Below are 15,558 nucleotides of genomic sequence, written 5' to 3' on the forward strand. Positions count from 1 at the left end.
AATCACACAATTAGCATCAGAGTTAGGATTTGAGCCCAGCAAAACTCCAAGTCCAATGCTCTGTCTACTACATCACACTGTCACTCTTTTCTAATTGTATCTCCCCCATCACCTAGCACCAAGTCCTCTGAACACATGCTGAATTAATTGAAGAACATACAGTGGTTCCCTATGACAAGTCTAGACTCCTCGTAGTTTTCAAGGCCTTCCATTATCTGGCCTCACTCTACTGTCTATCCAACCCTATTTCTTATTTCTCTATAACATTACTGCATTCAAATCAATCCAGTTTTCTTGCTATTCTCTATACATGCCATATGCATTACTGCCACCATACTTTTGCCAAGACAAGCGGCATTTATATGGTGCTCTAAGGTTTGGAAAGTGCTTTCTTTGCATCCATTATCTCATCTGATCTTCACCACAATCCTAAGAAATACAGCAGGTTACTGTATAATTCCCATTTTACAGATTAGGAAACAGACTCTGAATAAAAGACTAAGTGATTTGCTCAATGTCATATAGGCAGGATTTGGCTCTCTTCGGCATGTTTTCTACTACCCTACACTGCTTCTTATTTCATTATGCTGCTTCCTACACAGGTATGTCTGACTTTCTTCATCTACCTATTCCTTAAGGTAGTGGTGTTAAACTCAAATAGAAATGGGGTTACTATACCACACATAAGGTTCCTTCTAATTTGCTTATCCCTGTTCTATTTTTTTTTATTTTTAATTTTTAAAATTTTGTTAAATATTTCCCAAGTACATTTTAATCTGGTTTGGCTATACTCAGGAAGTGTTGTGACTCAGTGCAGGTCATGTGTTTGATAACCTCTGTCTTAAGATTTATCCCAACAAGCTTTTTCCAACTACTCCAGCATACAAGGAAATATCTTTCCTTTGAGGTTTCCGTTGCATTTAGAGTTTGCCCTTTATGAAATAACATTATACTTGTTCCCTATTGTTTCATTTTTTAATTTTGTCTCCCTAGGAGAGAAAGGCTATGTTATACATCCTTTGTATCCCTCTTGGTGCCTAGAATTTTATATTCCCATCAAGTTCATCACATGCTATATCAGATATACATTATATACTTAATATTTAATATAGATAATTGATTTATTGATCAATTATTGTGTGACTTTCATATAATTGTCACGAGGTAAGAGAATATCTTTCTCCATAGTTTTCATCTCATAATTCATTTTCTTTTCATAGTTCACTGAAGACTGCAACCAAAGTATCTCTGAGATGGAAGAAAATCAAAAATGTCTAAGTGAGTCTCTTGTAGAAAAGCAGGAAAAGCTTACCAACCTACAGAAAGAATCTGACCAACTTGACATCACTATCACTAAGCTTGCAGACCTTAAGAGACAGGTAAATATAGTCTTTTGTTCAGTCAAACAGATTAACATGGGGTTAGCAGAATCCAAAACAAAGCTTGCTATGGTAAGAGTGCAAGTTCTGTACTTCATACTATTAATACTACCAGGTACTACGCTGCTATGAGTTTTTATTTGATGATAACATCTTATTAGATAGATTAGGTCCCTTCACTATGGCAATTAGAGTGAGGACCCCATGTGTGCCTTTTAAGAATTTTAAATTTAGAAGAGATTCAATCAGTTTCTCCCACTTATTTGAATTCCTACATTTGGCAGCAAAGGCTTCTCCAAATGAATAATTATGTGATAACTCAGTGCCCAGTGAGTTAGGGAAGAAAAAAGGAAAAATAATTTATAGTAAGATTTGCACTTCCAAATGCGCTGACTGAAGTCTCAGGACCAAATCTGTACCCAGACTAGGGTGATGATGTGGCAGCTTCCTAAGATGGCTTTGCAGCTTTCCCTTTCATACACATAGTATCCACTCTGAGCTCTCTCTCCCAACTTGTGCTTGCCAGTTGTGTCATCTGTGGGATGATACCACCTCATAAAACTATAGCTTATGGTCCTCATCAATAGATTTATCTTTACTCTAGTTGGCCAGAGGACACAATTAACTCAAGGGAAAGGCATTTACTAAGTGGCATACTATAGCAGCAATACAAAGCAAAGCATTTCCTTCAAAAACTGGATTTTTCTCACAAACATACATAGGTCTAGAAGCTGGAACTGAGACTCTGCTCTGTTCCTGGTATCTGAACCATACCACTGCTGCTTGCTTCTTTTAGGAAAGTTAGATACTATAGATCTCTAGATAATACTGAATGGGAGTAGAAAGGACCATATCCATTTTTAAGTTGTGTGTGGCATTTAAAAAAAACAACTGACCTTGTATTAAGGCATAAAAACCTCACAAAAATGTAGAAAAGTAGAAGTATTAAAAGCATCCTTTTTGGTTCATAATGCAACAAAAATTACATTCAGTAAAGAGTTTTTGAAGTATGGATTAAAAATTAATTGGAAACTAAGTAATCCAATCCTAAAGAATGAATGGGCCAAAGAATAAATCATAGAAATAATCAATAATTTCATTAAAGATAATGACAGTGATTTAATATGCCAAAATCTGTGGCAAAGCAATATTTAGGGGAAATTTTATATCTCTATATGCTTATGTCAAAAAAAAAGAAAAAAGATAAAGAACAGATCAACAAATTGAGCATGAAACTAAAAGAACTAGAAAAACAACAAATTTAAAATTTAATATATTTATGTATTTAAATGTATTTATTATTAAATACATTATTAAATTATTAAAATGTATTTAAATACCAAAATAGAAATCCTTAAAAATCAAAGGAAAGATTAATAAAAGCGAAAAATTATTAAATTGGACAAATAAAACTAGGAGCTGATTTTATGACAAAAATGATAAAACAGACCAACCATTGGCTAATTTAATTTTAAAAAAGAAAGAAGAATTACCAGTACCAAAAATTAAAAGGGTGAATGCATAACCAATAAAGATGAAGTTAAAACAATTATTATGAGCTATTTTGCCCAACTTCATGCCAATAAAACCATCTAAATTAAGTGGATGAATATTTATAAAAATTTAAATCATCCAGATTAGCAGAGAGGAAAAGGAATATTTAAATAACCCTAACTTAGAAAAAGAAATTGAACAAGCCACAAATGAGCTACCTAAGAAAAATTACATGTGAATTTTTACCAAACATTTGAAGAACAATTAATTCCTATATAAACTGTTTTTAAAAATAAGCAAAGAAGCAGTCCTACCAAATTCTTTTTACAACATAAATATGGTGCTGATACCTAAATCAGGCAGAGGAAAAATAGAATGAAAACTATTGGTTTCCCTAATGAATACTGATGCAGAAATTTTAAATAAAATACTAGCAAAAATATTACAGCAATATATTACAGATATCATACACTATGATCAGGTGGGATGTACACCAGGAATGCAGAGCTGATTCAATATTAGGAAAACTATAAGCATAATTGACTATATCAATAACAAAATCAACAAAAATCATATGATTGTATTAACAGATACAGAAAAAGCTTTTGATGAAATTCAACACCATTCTTACTAAGGTCACTAAAAATCATAGGAATAAATGCAGCTTTAACTCAAAAATGATAATTAGTATCTATCTACAACCAAGAACAAACATTATCTGTAATGGGGATAAACTAGAAGCCTTTCCATTAAGATTAGGGGTGAAGCAAAGATATCCATTATTATTTAATACCACATCCATTATTATTTAATACCATATTAGAATTACTATCTATTACAATAAGACAAGAAAAAGAAATTGAAAAAAATAGCATGGGCAACAAGGAAACAAAACTATCTTTTTTTGCAAATGATATGATGATATACTTAGAGAACCCTATGAAGTCAATTAAAATTCTAGTCAAAACAATTAACAACTTTAGCAAAGATGTAGGATATTAAAAAAAAATTACACAAATCATCAGCACTTCTATATATTACCAAGATAGAGAAATTTCATTTAAAATAATTGAAGAAAGTATAAAATATTTGGGAGTATACTTGCCAAGACACATACAGGTACTATATGAACACAATTACAAAATACTATTCACACAAATAAAGATCTAAACAACTGGAGAAATATTAACTGTACATGGGTAGGCCAAGCCAGTATAATAAAAATGTCAGTAGACTAACCCACATGGCAAAAGAGGTCCAAAAAGTCAATGAGGAGAAAAATGCTTTAAAAAGCAGAATGAGCCAAATGGAAAAGGATTTTCAAAAGCTCACTGAAGAAACTAGTTCTTTAAAAATCAGAATGGAGCAGATGGAAGCTAATGACTTTATGAGAAATCAAGAAATTATAAAACAAAACCAAAAGAATACAAAAATAGCAGACAATGTGAAATATCTCATTGGAAAAACAACTGACCTGGAAAATAGATCCAGGAGAGATAATTTTAAAATTATTGGTCCCTCTGAAAACTATGATCAAAAAAAGAGTCTACACATCATCTTCCAAGAAATTATCAAGGAAAACTCTCCTGATATTCTAGAACCAGAGGATAAAACAGAAATGGAAAGAATTCACTGGTCATCTCCTAAAAAAGACCCCAAAAGGAAAACTCCTAGGAATACTGTAGCCAAGTTCCAGAGTTCCCACGACAAGAAGAAAATATTACAACTGGCCAGAAAGAAACAATTGGAGTACTGTGGAAATACAATCAGGATAACACAGGATTTAGCAGCTTCTACACTAAGGGATCAAAGGGCTTGGAATACAATATTCTGGAGGTCAAAGAAGTTAGGATTAAAACCAAGAACCACCTACCCTGCAGAAATGAATATAATACTTCAGAGGAAAATGGAATTTCAGTGAAATAGAAAACTTCCAAGCATTTTTGTTGAAAAGACCAAAGCTGAATAGAAAATTTGACTTTCAAATACAAGAATCAAGGGAAACATGAAAAAGTAAACCAGAAAGAGAAGCCATAAGGAACTCACTAAAGTTGAACTGTTTACATTCCTACATGGAAAGATGATATTTGTAAGTCATGAGACCTTTTTCAGTATTAGGGTAGTTAGAGGGAATACACACACACACACACACACACACACACATATACACATAGGTGTGTATGGGTATGTATGTATGTATGTGTATATTTTATATGTATATGGGTGTATGTGTGTGTATATATACATGTACATACACACACATGGAGAGAGGACACAGGGTACACACTGAATATGAAGGGAGAATATCTAAAAAATACTATTTACTGTTGAGTGGAATGTACTAGAAGTAAGAAAGAGAGAGATGTAGAATGCAGCAAATCATCTTACATAAAAGAGGCAAGAAAGAGCTTTTACACTGGAGGAGAAGAGAGGGAGATGGAAGGGAATAAGTGAGGCTTACTCTAATGGGATCTGGTTTCAGGAGGGAATAACACACACTCAATTGGATATAGAAATATGCTTTGCCTTGCAGAAAGGCAGGAGGTGAGGGGATAGGAGAGGGAAGATACTAGAAGGGACAGCAAATTGGGGAAAGGAATAATCAGAAGCAAACACTATTATGGGGGGCAGGTCAAGGGAAAGAATGGACTAAATGGAGGGTAGGACAGGACAGAGGGAAATGTGGTTAGTCTTTTGAAACATGACTGTTTTGCATGTGTTTTACATGGCTACACATGTATAACCTGTATTGCTTACTTTCTCAATGAGGGTGAGTGGGGAGGGAAGAAGGGAGAGAATATGGAACTCAAAGCTTTAAAATGTATGTTAAATATAGTTTTTGCATGCAACTGGGAAATAAGATGTACAGGCAATGGGATATAGAAATCTATTTTTCCCTACAGGAAAAAAGAAGGGAGGGGGATAGAAGGGAGAGGAGATAGTAGGAAGGATAGAATGGAGGAAGGGATGGATGGGATGCATGCTGTCCTGGGGTGGGGGATAGGGAGAGATGGGGAGAAAATTTGGAATTCAAATTCTTGTGGAAGTGAACACTGAAACCTAAAAAAATAAATAAATTATATATTTTTTAAAAAATAATGCATAGGGAAAAAAAACTTGAATATTTAATGAAATAGAGGATTTCCAAACATTCCAGATGAAATGACCAAAGCTCCATAGGCATTATAACATTCAAAGAGTTAAGAGAAACATAAAAACAGTAAATATGAATGAATAATCATAAGGGATTTAATGAGGATGAACTGCTTAGGTTCAAATATTGAAGATGACTGAACCCTATTGTGAGAAGGGTCATAAAGGAAGTCTAGTTAGATAAGGCCTGGGGATATTTCTGTTATGTCTTGATGATCTTAAGAGAAGAATGGAAAGAGAGGAGATGACTAGGGGTGCTAGTCCTAGGGTGTTTATACTTGGAATAAAGAGAAAGGAATATTAGAATTAGAAAAGAATATTAGAAAAATTATCTCACATCATCAGTGTGTGCAACAAGACATTTATACAAACAAGTAGTAACAGGTGAGAGGAACTGACCTTTAACCTCCCTCATCTGGTTAAAGGAATAAACAAATACACAAACAGTTGGCTACAGAAATAGATGTCACTCAGGGAAATGGGAGGGAAGGCAAAGAAAATAGGGAGAATTAGAGGGAAGAGAAATAAAAGGATTAGTCCTAAGCAGAATGAACTCTAAGAATATAAAAAAGTATTTCTAGATCTTTTAGAAGAGGCAAAGAATGAGTCTTGAGGGGGTACCCATCAGTTGGGGAATGGCTGAACAAGTTAGGGTATATAAATGTGATAGAATACTATTGTGCTATAAGGAAATATGAAGGAGATGGTTTCAGAGAAACCTGAGAAGACTTGAATGAACTGATCCAGAGTAAAGTGAACAGAAAGCACCAAAAGAACATTTTACCAAGAGAACAATGACAACAACATAGTAAAGACAAACCACTTTAAAAGAATTAGCAACTCTGATCATTGTAAAGACCAGTGATGAAACAAACTACTCAGCTCTTTATAGAGAGGTGAAGGACTCAGTGCAGAATGAGGCATATTTTTTTGGACATGGCCAATGTAGAAAACTGTTTTGTTTAACTATATATGTTTGTAATGGGTTTTGTTTTCCTTTCATTATATATAGGTGGAGAGGGGAAGTGAGGATAGAAAGTGTTGATTGAAAAAAATATATGATTTTTAAGAATATTAAGTTCAGAAAAAAAAACTAATAGGCAATTTAGAGGGACTTCTCTATCATCCCAGATGCTGAGACCATTAGGATACAAATAGATACTTATCTTTGAATTATGTAATTAGAGATGGAGGGATAGATGTTCTCACGGGTTTAGGAGTTAAAAGCAAAAGAAAGAAGCAATTAGAATTATACCAATATTGGGATAATAGCCAATTAATATGGGCATGAATCTTCCCATGTTAGATAGCCAGTATCGGAAGGCCATTTATACTCACAAGTGAGTATAAAGATCCTCTGATGGCAGTGGGATTCTATATTTGAATACTAACTCAGATTATATTTGGTAGAGTTGAACAAATTTTGAATACACAAAGATCTGAACAAAAGGGGAAAAGACCTTAACTATTTATATATTTGTATCTATGTGTTCAAGTAAATAATATCAATGCTTTTTCATTCCCCAGAGTTAAGATGATACCTGCAGTTATAAAATTTTCAGGAGCAAATGTCTTCATATACAGCATAAAAAAGTTCATAGAAACTGCAAGCCAGAGACTATGGAAGTCATAGTTTAATTGGTCCTACAACACTAAAAATGCAATTTTAATTGCCTCATTTCTGGTTCCTTGTTGAAAACCTTCCCCTTGCTTTCACTTTTATCTTCTTTTTAATTTGTGTGCTTCAAGAATAAAATTTCTCCAGTCAGCAAACTGCAGTTTGTCCTCTTGGAGGAGCTGCAATATCTCTCTTCTTAGTTTCATTTGATCATTCCAACTCCCCATGGCTGGTGAAGCTTCAACTTAGTTTGAACCTAATGTTGTTGAATCTATGGTGAATCTTTAGTTCTGCCGTGCTCTGGTCCAGCTGGCTTCATTTTGTCCTAAGACCACAAAGGCACCCCTATCCTTGGTCAGCTTTCATGAAAATACATGGTCATGAAGAGAATGGGCCAAGAGACAGTCGCTAAATCACTAACGTTACTGCAAATTGATCCATGCTATTTACAAAAAATTTAAAAATACATTCTTTCCCAGTGAGTGGTGAGTAGCTATTTATCTTTATATGAAAAAAACAGTAATCACCATTATGCAGAAATCAGCTATTACCTGTTTTCCCTTCTCTTTCCTTGTTCCTTCAAATGTTAATAGATTTATGAAGATAAGGGTGAAGACTTCAAGAAATTTTTAATTTTATTGTTGTGATTCCCCCCCAACCCCCTTTGCCCTCCATATAGATTAAAACACTGGTGATCCTTGGATAGTGAGCTTCTATCACTGGACCAGAGGTGGGAGCATTTCTGGCATAGCCTTTAAGAATCCAGTTTCATCACTATATCACAATGAGACATCAATATAGTAGTAGTAAAAGGAAGTTGAAATGACCATGGAAAAAAACTTGAAAAGTCATGTTAATCTTCTCTAATATTTACAAAGAAGTGTATTTTTTATGGGCCTCTTGCTAAGTCTTGCTTCTGCCTTCTATCTTCTGCCACTTTCTTCACTCTGTGTACTGGATTTCATTGAATCAGATCTGAACCTGTGATAGGATATATTCCTCTTCTTTCATTCTACTTAAGACAATAAGACAAGACCCACTTGGTTTATTAATCTATGGGAACATTTCATTATATATCTTTGTCTAAAGACACTATTTTTCAGTGATCACCCCTTTAATTACTGAGTCCTCTCATGTTTATCATTTGCTGAGGTATTTTATTTTACTCATAGTCTAATATGTCTCTTTTCCTTTCTAAGAACTTCACAGAACTTGTAATGCTTCAGAACCGTGTGAAGTATCTCCAGGCTGCAAAGGAAGGAAAACACGTATGCCTGTTCCGATCCAAACAGTCTCTGCAGAATGAAAGGCAAAAACATGAAGCCCGAATGAACCTAATATCCAGCATTCTCGACCATGTTAAAAAAGAATATCCTCATTTCCAAGCAGCACTCCAAAAGCTCAATCAGGCAATGTCAGCCAAGCCAGAATTACGTCTGCCTTCTTAGAGGACAGGGTGGGCTACATCTCCTGAAGCCAGCATGTCACAGAGGAAATCTGTGGATTTTAACTAAATAGAACCACATTTTAACTATTTCTCTGTAAATAAAGACCACACTTGCATAGTTAGGGTATTTTAAGAAAAATGGCCAGGCTAATAGAAAAAAATTTTTTAAATACCTTTATAATATGCTGACTTTTTTTCCCATAATAAATTCTACCCCTGATCTTTAAAAAACAAAAACAAAAAACCTCTAAAAAAAGCCTTACTCAAGTAATCTATGAATTTTTCACTTCTTTGATTCCAATATATTATCCCCTGAATACAAACCAAAATGTCCAAGTTATAAAAATTAAAACAAAGGAAATCACAGTTTCCTTTGTTTGGCGAGTCCTATACTCTACATCAGAACAGTCCTAAGGAAATGTTATTTATCCTTTTGTCAGTCACCACAGATTTGAAAACCTTACAGCATGGGGGAGAAAAGAAAAACATGTCTTGACAGCAAAGATCTTTTAAAGAAATTTTATCTTTTGCTGATGCAACTTTCTTTACAATATTAGAAAGCATGGGCTTTATTAATGTTCTTGAGAATGAAGACAATGATTTTTACTCCTTGGAGGCCCATATAACAAGTCTGAGAAATCCTTTCTTCCCACAGATGGATTTCCGACAGGCTCTAAAACTATGAAGAATAAAAAAGTCCTCAGTCATATCAAGCTTATACACTAAATTATAATTAAACATATAGTGACTATTTAATGAATACAGGTGAGAACTAAAAAAATACTATACATAGTCTTTACATTAGAAATATTTGTTGTATTTTAGCACATATTCCCATTAATTGTCCCCACATCAAAAGCTATGATGTTTTTCTCTCCTTCTCCAATTTCTAATTGCCTACTACTCTGAATCCCGTGTAACACAAAAAGAAAATGCTGTAAGATATTTTTCCTTAAATCTTTTCTCAGTAAGAAAATAAAAAATTAATGTAGGATGTGTCTTTTGTTTTTGTCATTTTCAGAAGCAACCAATCAATAAGCATTTTAAAATACTTCTTGTATGCCAGGCATTATGCTAGGTACTGGGTGTATAAGAATAATAAGAATCATGATAGCATTTACATAGTACCTACTATGTGTTAGACACAGTACTAAGCACTTTACAAATATTATTTCATTTGATCCTTGTAACAACCCTAGAGGGTAGGTACAATTATTATCCCCATTTTACATTTTAGGAAACCAAGGCGGCCAGTAGTTAACTGACACAGGGTCACACAGCTAGTAAATATCTAAAGCTAGATTTGAACTCAGGTCTTCCTGAGTCCAGGCCCCAGCACTCTTATTAACTGTGCCACCTATCACAAAATTATTTCACAGAAATGAAATAGTTCCTACCCTCAATTCTATCAGTGGAGACATATACATATATAGTTTATTTCATATATGTATATACCATATACTGAGGGAAAGAGGTAAGAAATAACAGCTAAGTGATAAAGGAGGGGCTTTATATAGAAGGTGGGTTTTAAGCTGCACCTTAAAAGAAACTTAGGTTTCTAAGATGGAATGTACTGTAAGGAAGGCCAGTTTACCTTTACCACAGAATACATGAAACATTTCAGTGGGAACAGACAGGTTGAAACCAAGTTGTGAAGGACTTTAAAGGCCAAACAGAAGAGTTTTTATCTGGTCTTAGAGATGACAGGGAGCAGGGGAATGACTTGGTTAGATATTTGCTTCAGTAAAATCACTTTGGCAACAATTTAGGGGAACAATTAGAAAAGGGAGACTTGAGGCATGAAAACCAATTAGATTTTTTCCAATTAGTCCAGACAACAGATGAACCAGGAAAGAGTCTAAGGAAAGAGAAGGCAGAGGATGCAAGAGAGATTGTACAAAAAAGAATCAACATGGATCAACCAAATTTCACAACTTTGGATATGAGGAGTGGGGAAGAGTGAGGAATTGAGGAGAACTCCAGATTCATGCTGCTGGGTGACTAGGATAGAAATAGGGAAGTGTGGAAAGAGAGGTGAGTTTGAGGGAAAAAATGAGTTCTGTTTGGGTTTGAAATGTCTAGTATATCCAGTTTGAAATACTCAGTAGGATGGCCTTCTGGGGGTGGAGCCAAGATGGTGGATTAGAGAAGGAGCCAAGCTCTCCCAATACTCCCCTCCAAACAACTTTAAAATAGTGCCTCAAATAGAGTTCTAGAACAGCAAAGCCAACAAAAGGTCAGAGTGAAACATTTTTCCAGCCCAAGAAAACCTAGAAGGTCAAAGGGATCTGTGACATGGAGGTGGAGATTAGCCTAGATTCATGTAGATAAAACATCACTGATGGAATTAGGTGGTAGTGAGAGAAGCAGCATCGGGTTTGGGAACTCTCAAGCCACAGATGATAAGAGGACCAGGAAAATGGTAAGAGAGAGATTACAAGGGACCCATGTGCTAGCACTGGACATAGGAACAGATTCTGCCTGGCAACTCCATTATCTGTACTCACTTCTGGGTTACAGTTCAAGGGCAGAAAGGAGCAATTTTGGTCAAGAGGGAGTAGAAGCCCTGAGGGGCAGTATCACTTCTAGCTCCAAGGGATCAAGGACTCTGAAGAACAGTATCCTTTCTGGTCCCAAGGGAGGAAAAGCCCTAGGAAATCAGGATTCCTTCCTGGGAAAGGACCAGAGTACAGACCAAGAGAGCAGTGAACACGTCTCCTCAGATCACTACCTTAGAAGTCCAAAAACTTTCAAACCCTCATAACTTTCTCTGAAAATAGTAGTACAGAAAGAGTATGAAGCTTGAGACAGTGCTCCTCCATCCTCCTACACCAGGAACAGAGCACAATATTAGCATAAAGTTCTAAGTCAAGAAACAGGATGGGGAAATAAGCAAACACCATGAAAAGAACCTGATCATAAAAAACAACTATGGTGACAGGGAAGATCAAGACACAAATTCAGAAGACAATCAAGTCAAAACAGCTATAAGCAAAGTCTCAAAAAAACGTGAATTGGACACAAGCCCAACCAAAATTCCTGAAAGAACTAAAATTGATTTTCAAAATTAAAGAGGAAATTAAAAAAAGAAAAATTAGGTAAAGAAAATAAAGGAAGAAAATTATGAAAAGACAGCTAATAGTTTGGTAAGAGGCAAAACTATATTATTTTGATGATATTTTCTGAAGAAAATAACACCTTAAAAGCAGAATTGGTCAAATGGAAAAATAGGTACAAAAGTTCACCAAAGAATATAATTCCTTAAAAATTAGAATTAGGCAAGTGGAAGCTAATGACTCTATGAGACATCAAAAAACAATAAAACAAAGTCGAAAGTATGAAAAAAAGAAGAAAATGTGAAATATCTCACCAGAAAGACAACTGATTTGGAAAATAGGTCAAGGAGAGATAATTTACAATTAATAGATTAGCTGAAAGCCATGATCAAAGAAAGAGTATAGACATCATAGTTCAAGAAATTATTGAGGAAAACTGCCCTGATATCCTACAACCAGAGGGTAAAATAAAAACTGAAAGAATCTACCAATCACTTCCTGAAAGATACCTCAAAATGAAAACTCCCAGAAATGTTCTAGCCAAATTCTAGAGCCCCCACATCAAAAAGAAAATACTTAAGGCAGCCAGAAACCATTCAAATACCATTGGAGCCATAGTGAGGATCACACAAGATTTAGTAACTACCACTTTAAAGGAGCAGAGGGTTAGGAATATGGTATTTTGAAAGGCAAAAGATTGGGACCACAACCAAGAATAACCTACCCAGAAAAACTGAGTATGATCCTTCAAGGGAAAAAAATGGATACTTAATGAAACAGAGGAGTTTCAAGCACTACTGATGAAAAGACCAAAAGTGAATAGAAAATTTGACTTTTCAATACAAGACTCAAGAGAAACATAAAAAGGTAAGCATGAAAGAGAAACCATAAGGGACTCAATAAGGTTAAACAGTTTACCTTTCTTTTGGGGAGGATGATACATGTATCTTCTAAGAACTTTATCATTAGGACAGTTAGAAGGATTCAAAACAGAAAGAGACCTGATTATGTCAGAATGAGGCAAAAAAAATTGATTAGGTGAGGGATGATCTGGGAAAAGGGGAAAGAAGAAAAATGGAAAAATTATCTCACATAAAAGAGGTGCAAGGAAAAGCTTTTATAATAGAGGGGGAAATGGTGGGGGTTAGACAATGCTTAAACTTCACATGTAAATTGATTCAAAGAGGGAAAATATATATGAATATTCAAATGGTAATAGAAACCTATCTTACCCAATATGGAAGTAAGAGGGGAAAGGAATAAGGGAAAGGGCAGATAAAAGGGAAAGGTAGTAAAAGGCAGGGCAGATAAAAGAAGGCAGTAGTCAGAAACAAAACAGACTTTAGAGGAGGGAAAGGATAAAAAGAGAGAAAGAAGTATAAACAGAAGAAAATAAGATGGAGGGAAATGCACACTTAGCAATCATAACTATGAATGTGAATGATATGAACTCATGCGTAAAACAAAAGTGGATAGCAGAAAGGATTAGAAACTAGAAACAATATGTCATTTACAAGAGAAATACCTGAAAAAAAGACACACTTAAAATAAGGGGCTAGGGCAGAATCTATTTTTAAAAAAAGCAGGGATAGCAATCATAATCTCAGACAAAGCAAAATAAAAAATAGACCTAATTAAAAGTGATAAGCAGAGAAACTACAAGTTGCTAAAGGGAACCAAAGACAATGAGATTAAAAGTTAGTTGTAAACCAAATAATTTAATTCCAAAGAATGATTAGATTAAAGATCGAGTCATAGAAAGAATAATTTCATTTAAGAGAATGACAACGAGATAACACTACAAAATTTATGGGGTGCAGCCAAAGCAGTACCTAGGGGAAATTTTATATCTCTAAATTCATACATCAACAGAAGAAAGAGAAAGTCAATGACTTGGGTGTACAACTAAAAAACTAGAAAAAGAACATATTTAAAATTCCCAACTAGACACCAAAATGAAAATCCTGAAAAATCAAAGGAGAAATTAATAAAATTTAAAGTAAAAAAAATTGGAACTAATAAATAAAACTAGGAGCTGGTTTTATGAAAAAGCCAATAAAATAAATAAATTATTGGTTAATTTGATTTTAAAAAACAGAAAAAAGAAAATCAGAATACCAGTGTCAAAAATGAAAAGGGTGAATACACCACCAAGGAAGATGAAATTAAAGTAACTGTTAGGAGTTATTTTCCCCAATTATATGCTAGTAAAACTGACAACAAGTAAGATTGATGAATATTTTATATCAACAAACATATCAACTGCCTAGATTAACAGAAGAGGAAATAAAATACTTAAACAACCCTATCTTAGAAAAAGAAATTGAATAAGTCATCAAGCTCCCTAAGAAAAAATTCCCACAACCAGATGGATTCACAAATGAATCCTACTAAACATTTAAAGAACAATTAATACTAATACTAGTATAAGCTATTTGAAACAACAGATTAAAAAAAAAGAATCCTACAAAATCCCTTTATGATACAAATATGGTTTTGATACCTAAACCAAGGAGAACAAAAACAGAGAAACCTATAGACCAATTTCCTTAATGAATATTGATGCAAAAAATTTAAATAAAATATCAGCAAGGAGATCGCAGAAATATATTACAAAGATCATACACTATGACCAGGTGGGATTTATACTCAGAATCCAGGGTAGTTCAATATTACAAAAACTATAAGTATAGTTGATGGTATCAATAACAAGAAAAATCACATGATTTTATCAATTGATGCCGAAAAAGCCTTTGACAAAATACCACTCCTATTAAAAAACACTAGAAAGCACTAGGAATCAATAGAATCTTTTTTTAAAAATGACAAGCTGCATTTATCTAAAACCAAGAGCAGGCATTAAACTACAAAGGGGATAGATTAGAAGCCTTCCCAGTAAGATCAGGGGTGAAGCATGGATGTCCATCATCACCACTCACATTCAACATTGTACTAGCTATAGCAATGAGGCAAGAAAAAGAAATTGAAGGAATATAGGCAATGAAGAAAAAAAACGTCCCTCTTTGCTGGTGATATGATGGTACACTTAGAGAACCATAGAGTATCAACTAAAAAACTAGTGAAAACACTTAACAACTTCAGCAAAGTAGTGGGATAAACCCAAATCAATCATCAGTATTTCTACAGGCTATCCACAAAGCCCAGCAGCAAGAAATGAGAAGTGCCATTTAAAATAACTACAGAAATAATGTAACTTGGGAGTGTCTATCTGCCAAGCCACATCCTGGGACTTTATAAAAACCATGATAAAACACTTCACACAAATAAAAACATCTTGAAAAATGGAGAAATAGTCATAGGTAGGTGGAGCCAGTATAATAAAAATTATAATCCTGCTTAAGTTAATTTACTATAACTATCAAACTACCAAAGAATTATTTTATAGAGCTA

The 15,558-nt window shown here is 34.3% G+C and overlaps 1 protein-coding gene across 1 annotated transcript in view; it reads left to right on the top strand.

Annotated features, from left to right (window-relative positions):
* The window catches only part of CCDC40 (coiled-coil domain 40 molecular ruler complex subunit), a 102,969-nt gene extending 92,886 nt beyond the window's left edge, over nt 1-10,083 (top strand). The window contains exons 19-20 of the mRNA XM_072645227.1: nt 1,221-1,379; nt 8,844-10,083. Of these exons, the coding sequence (XP_072501328.1) occupies nt 1,221-1,379; nt 8,844-9,092 (408 nt within the window). The 3' untranslated portion in view covers nt 9,093-10,083. The remainder of the gene's footprint in view (nt 1-1,220; nt 1,380-8,843) is intronic.
* Nucleotides 10,084-15,558: the final 5,475 nt, after the last annotated feature.

This window comes from Notamacropus eugenii, chromosome 2 (assembly GCF_028372415.1).
Source record: "Notamacropus eugenii isolate mMacEug1 chromosome 2, mMacEug1.pri_v2, whole genome shotgun sequence".
Lineage (NCBI taxonomy): Eukaryota > Metazoa > Chordata > Mammalia > Diprotodontia > Macropodidae > Notamacropus > Notamacropus eugenii.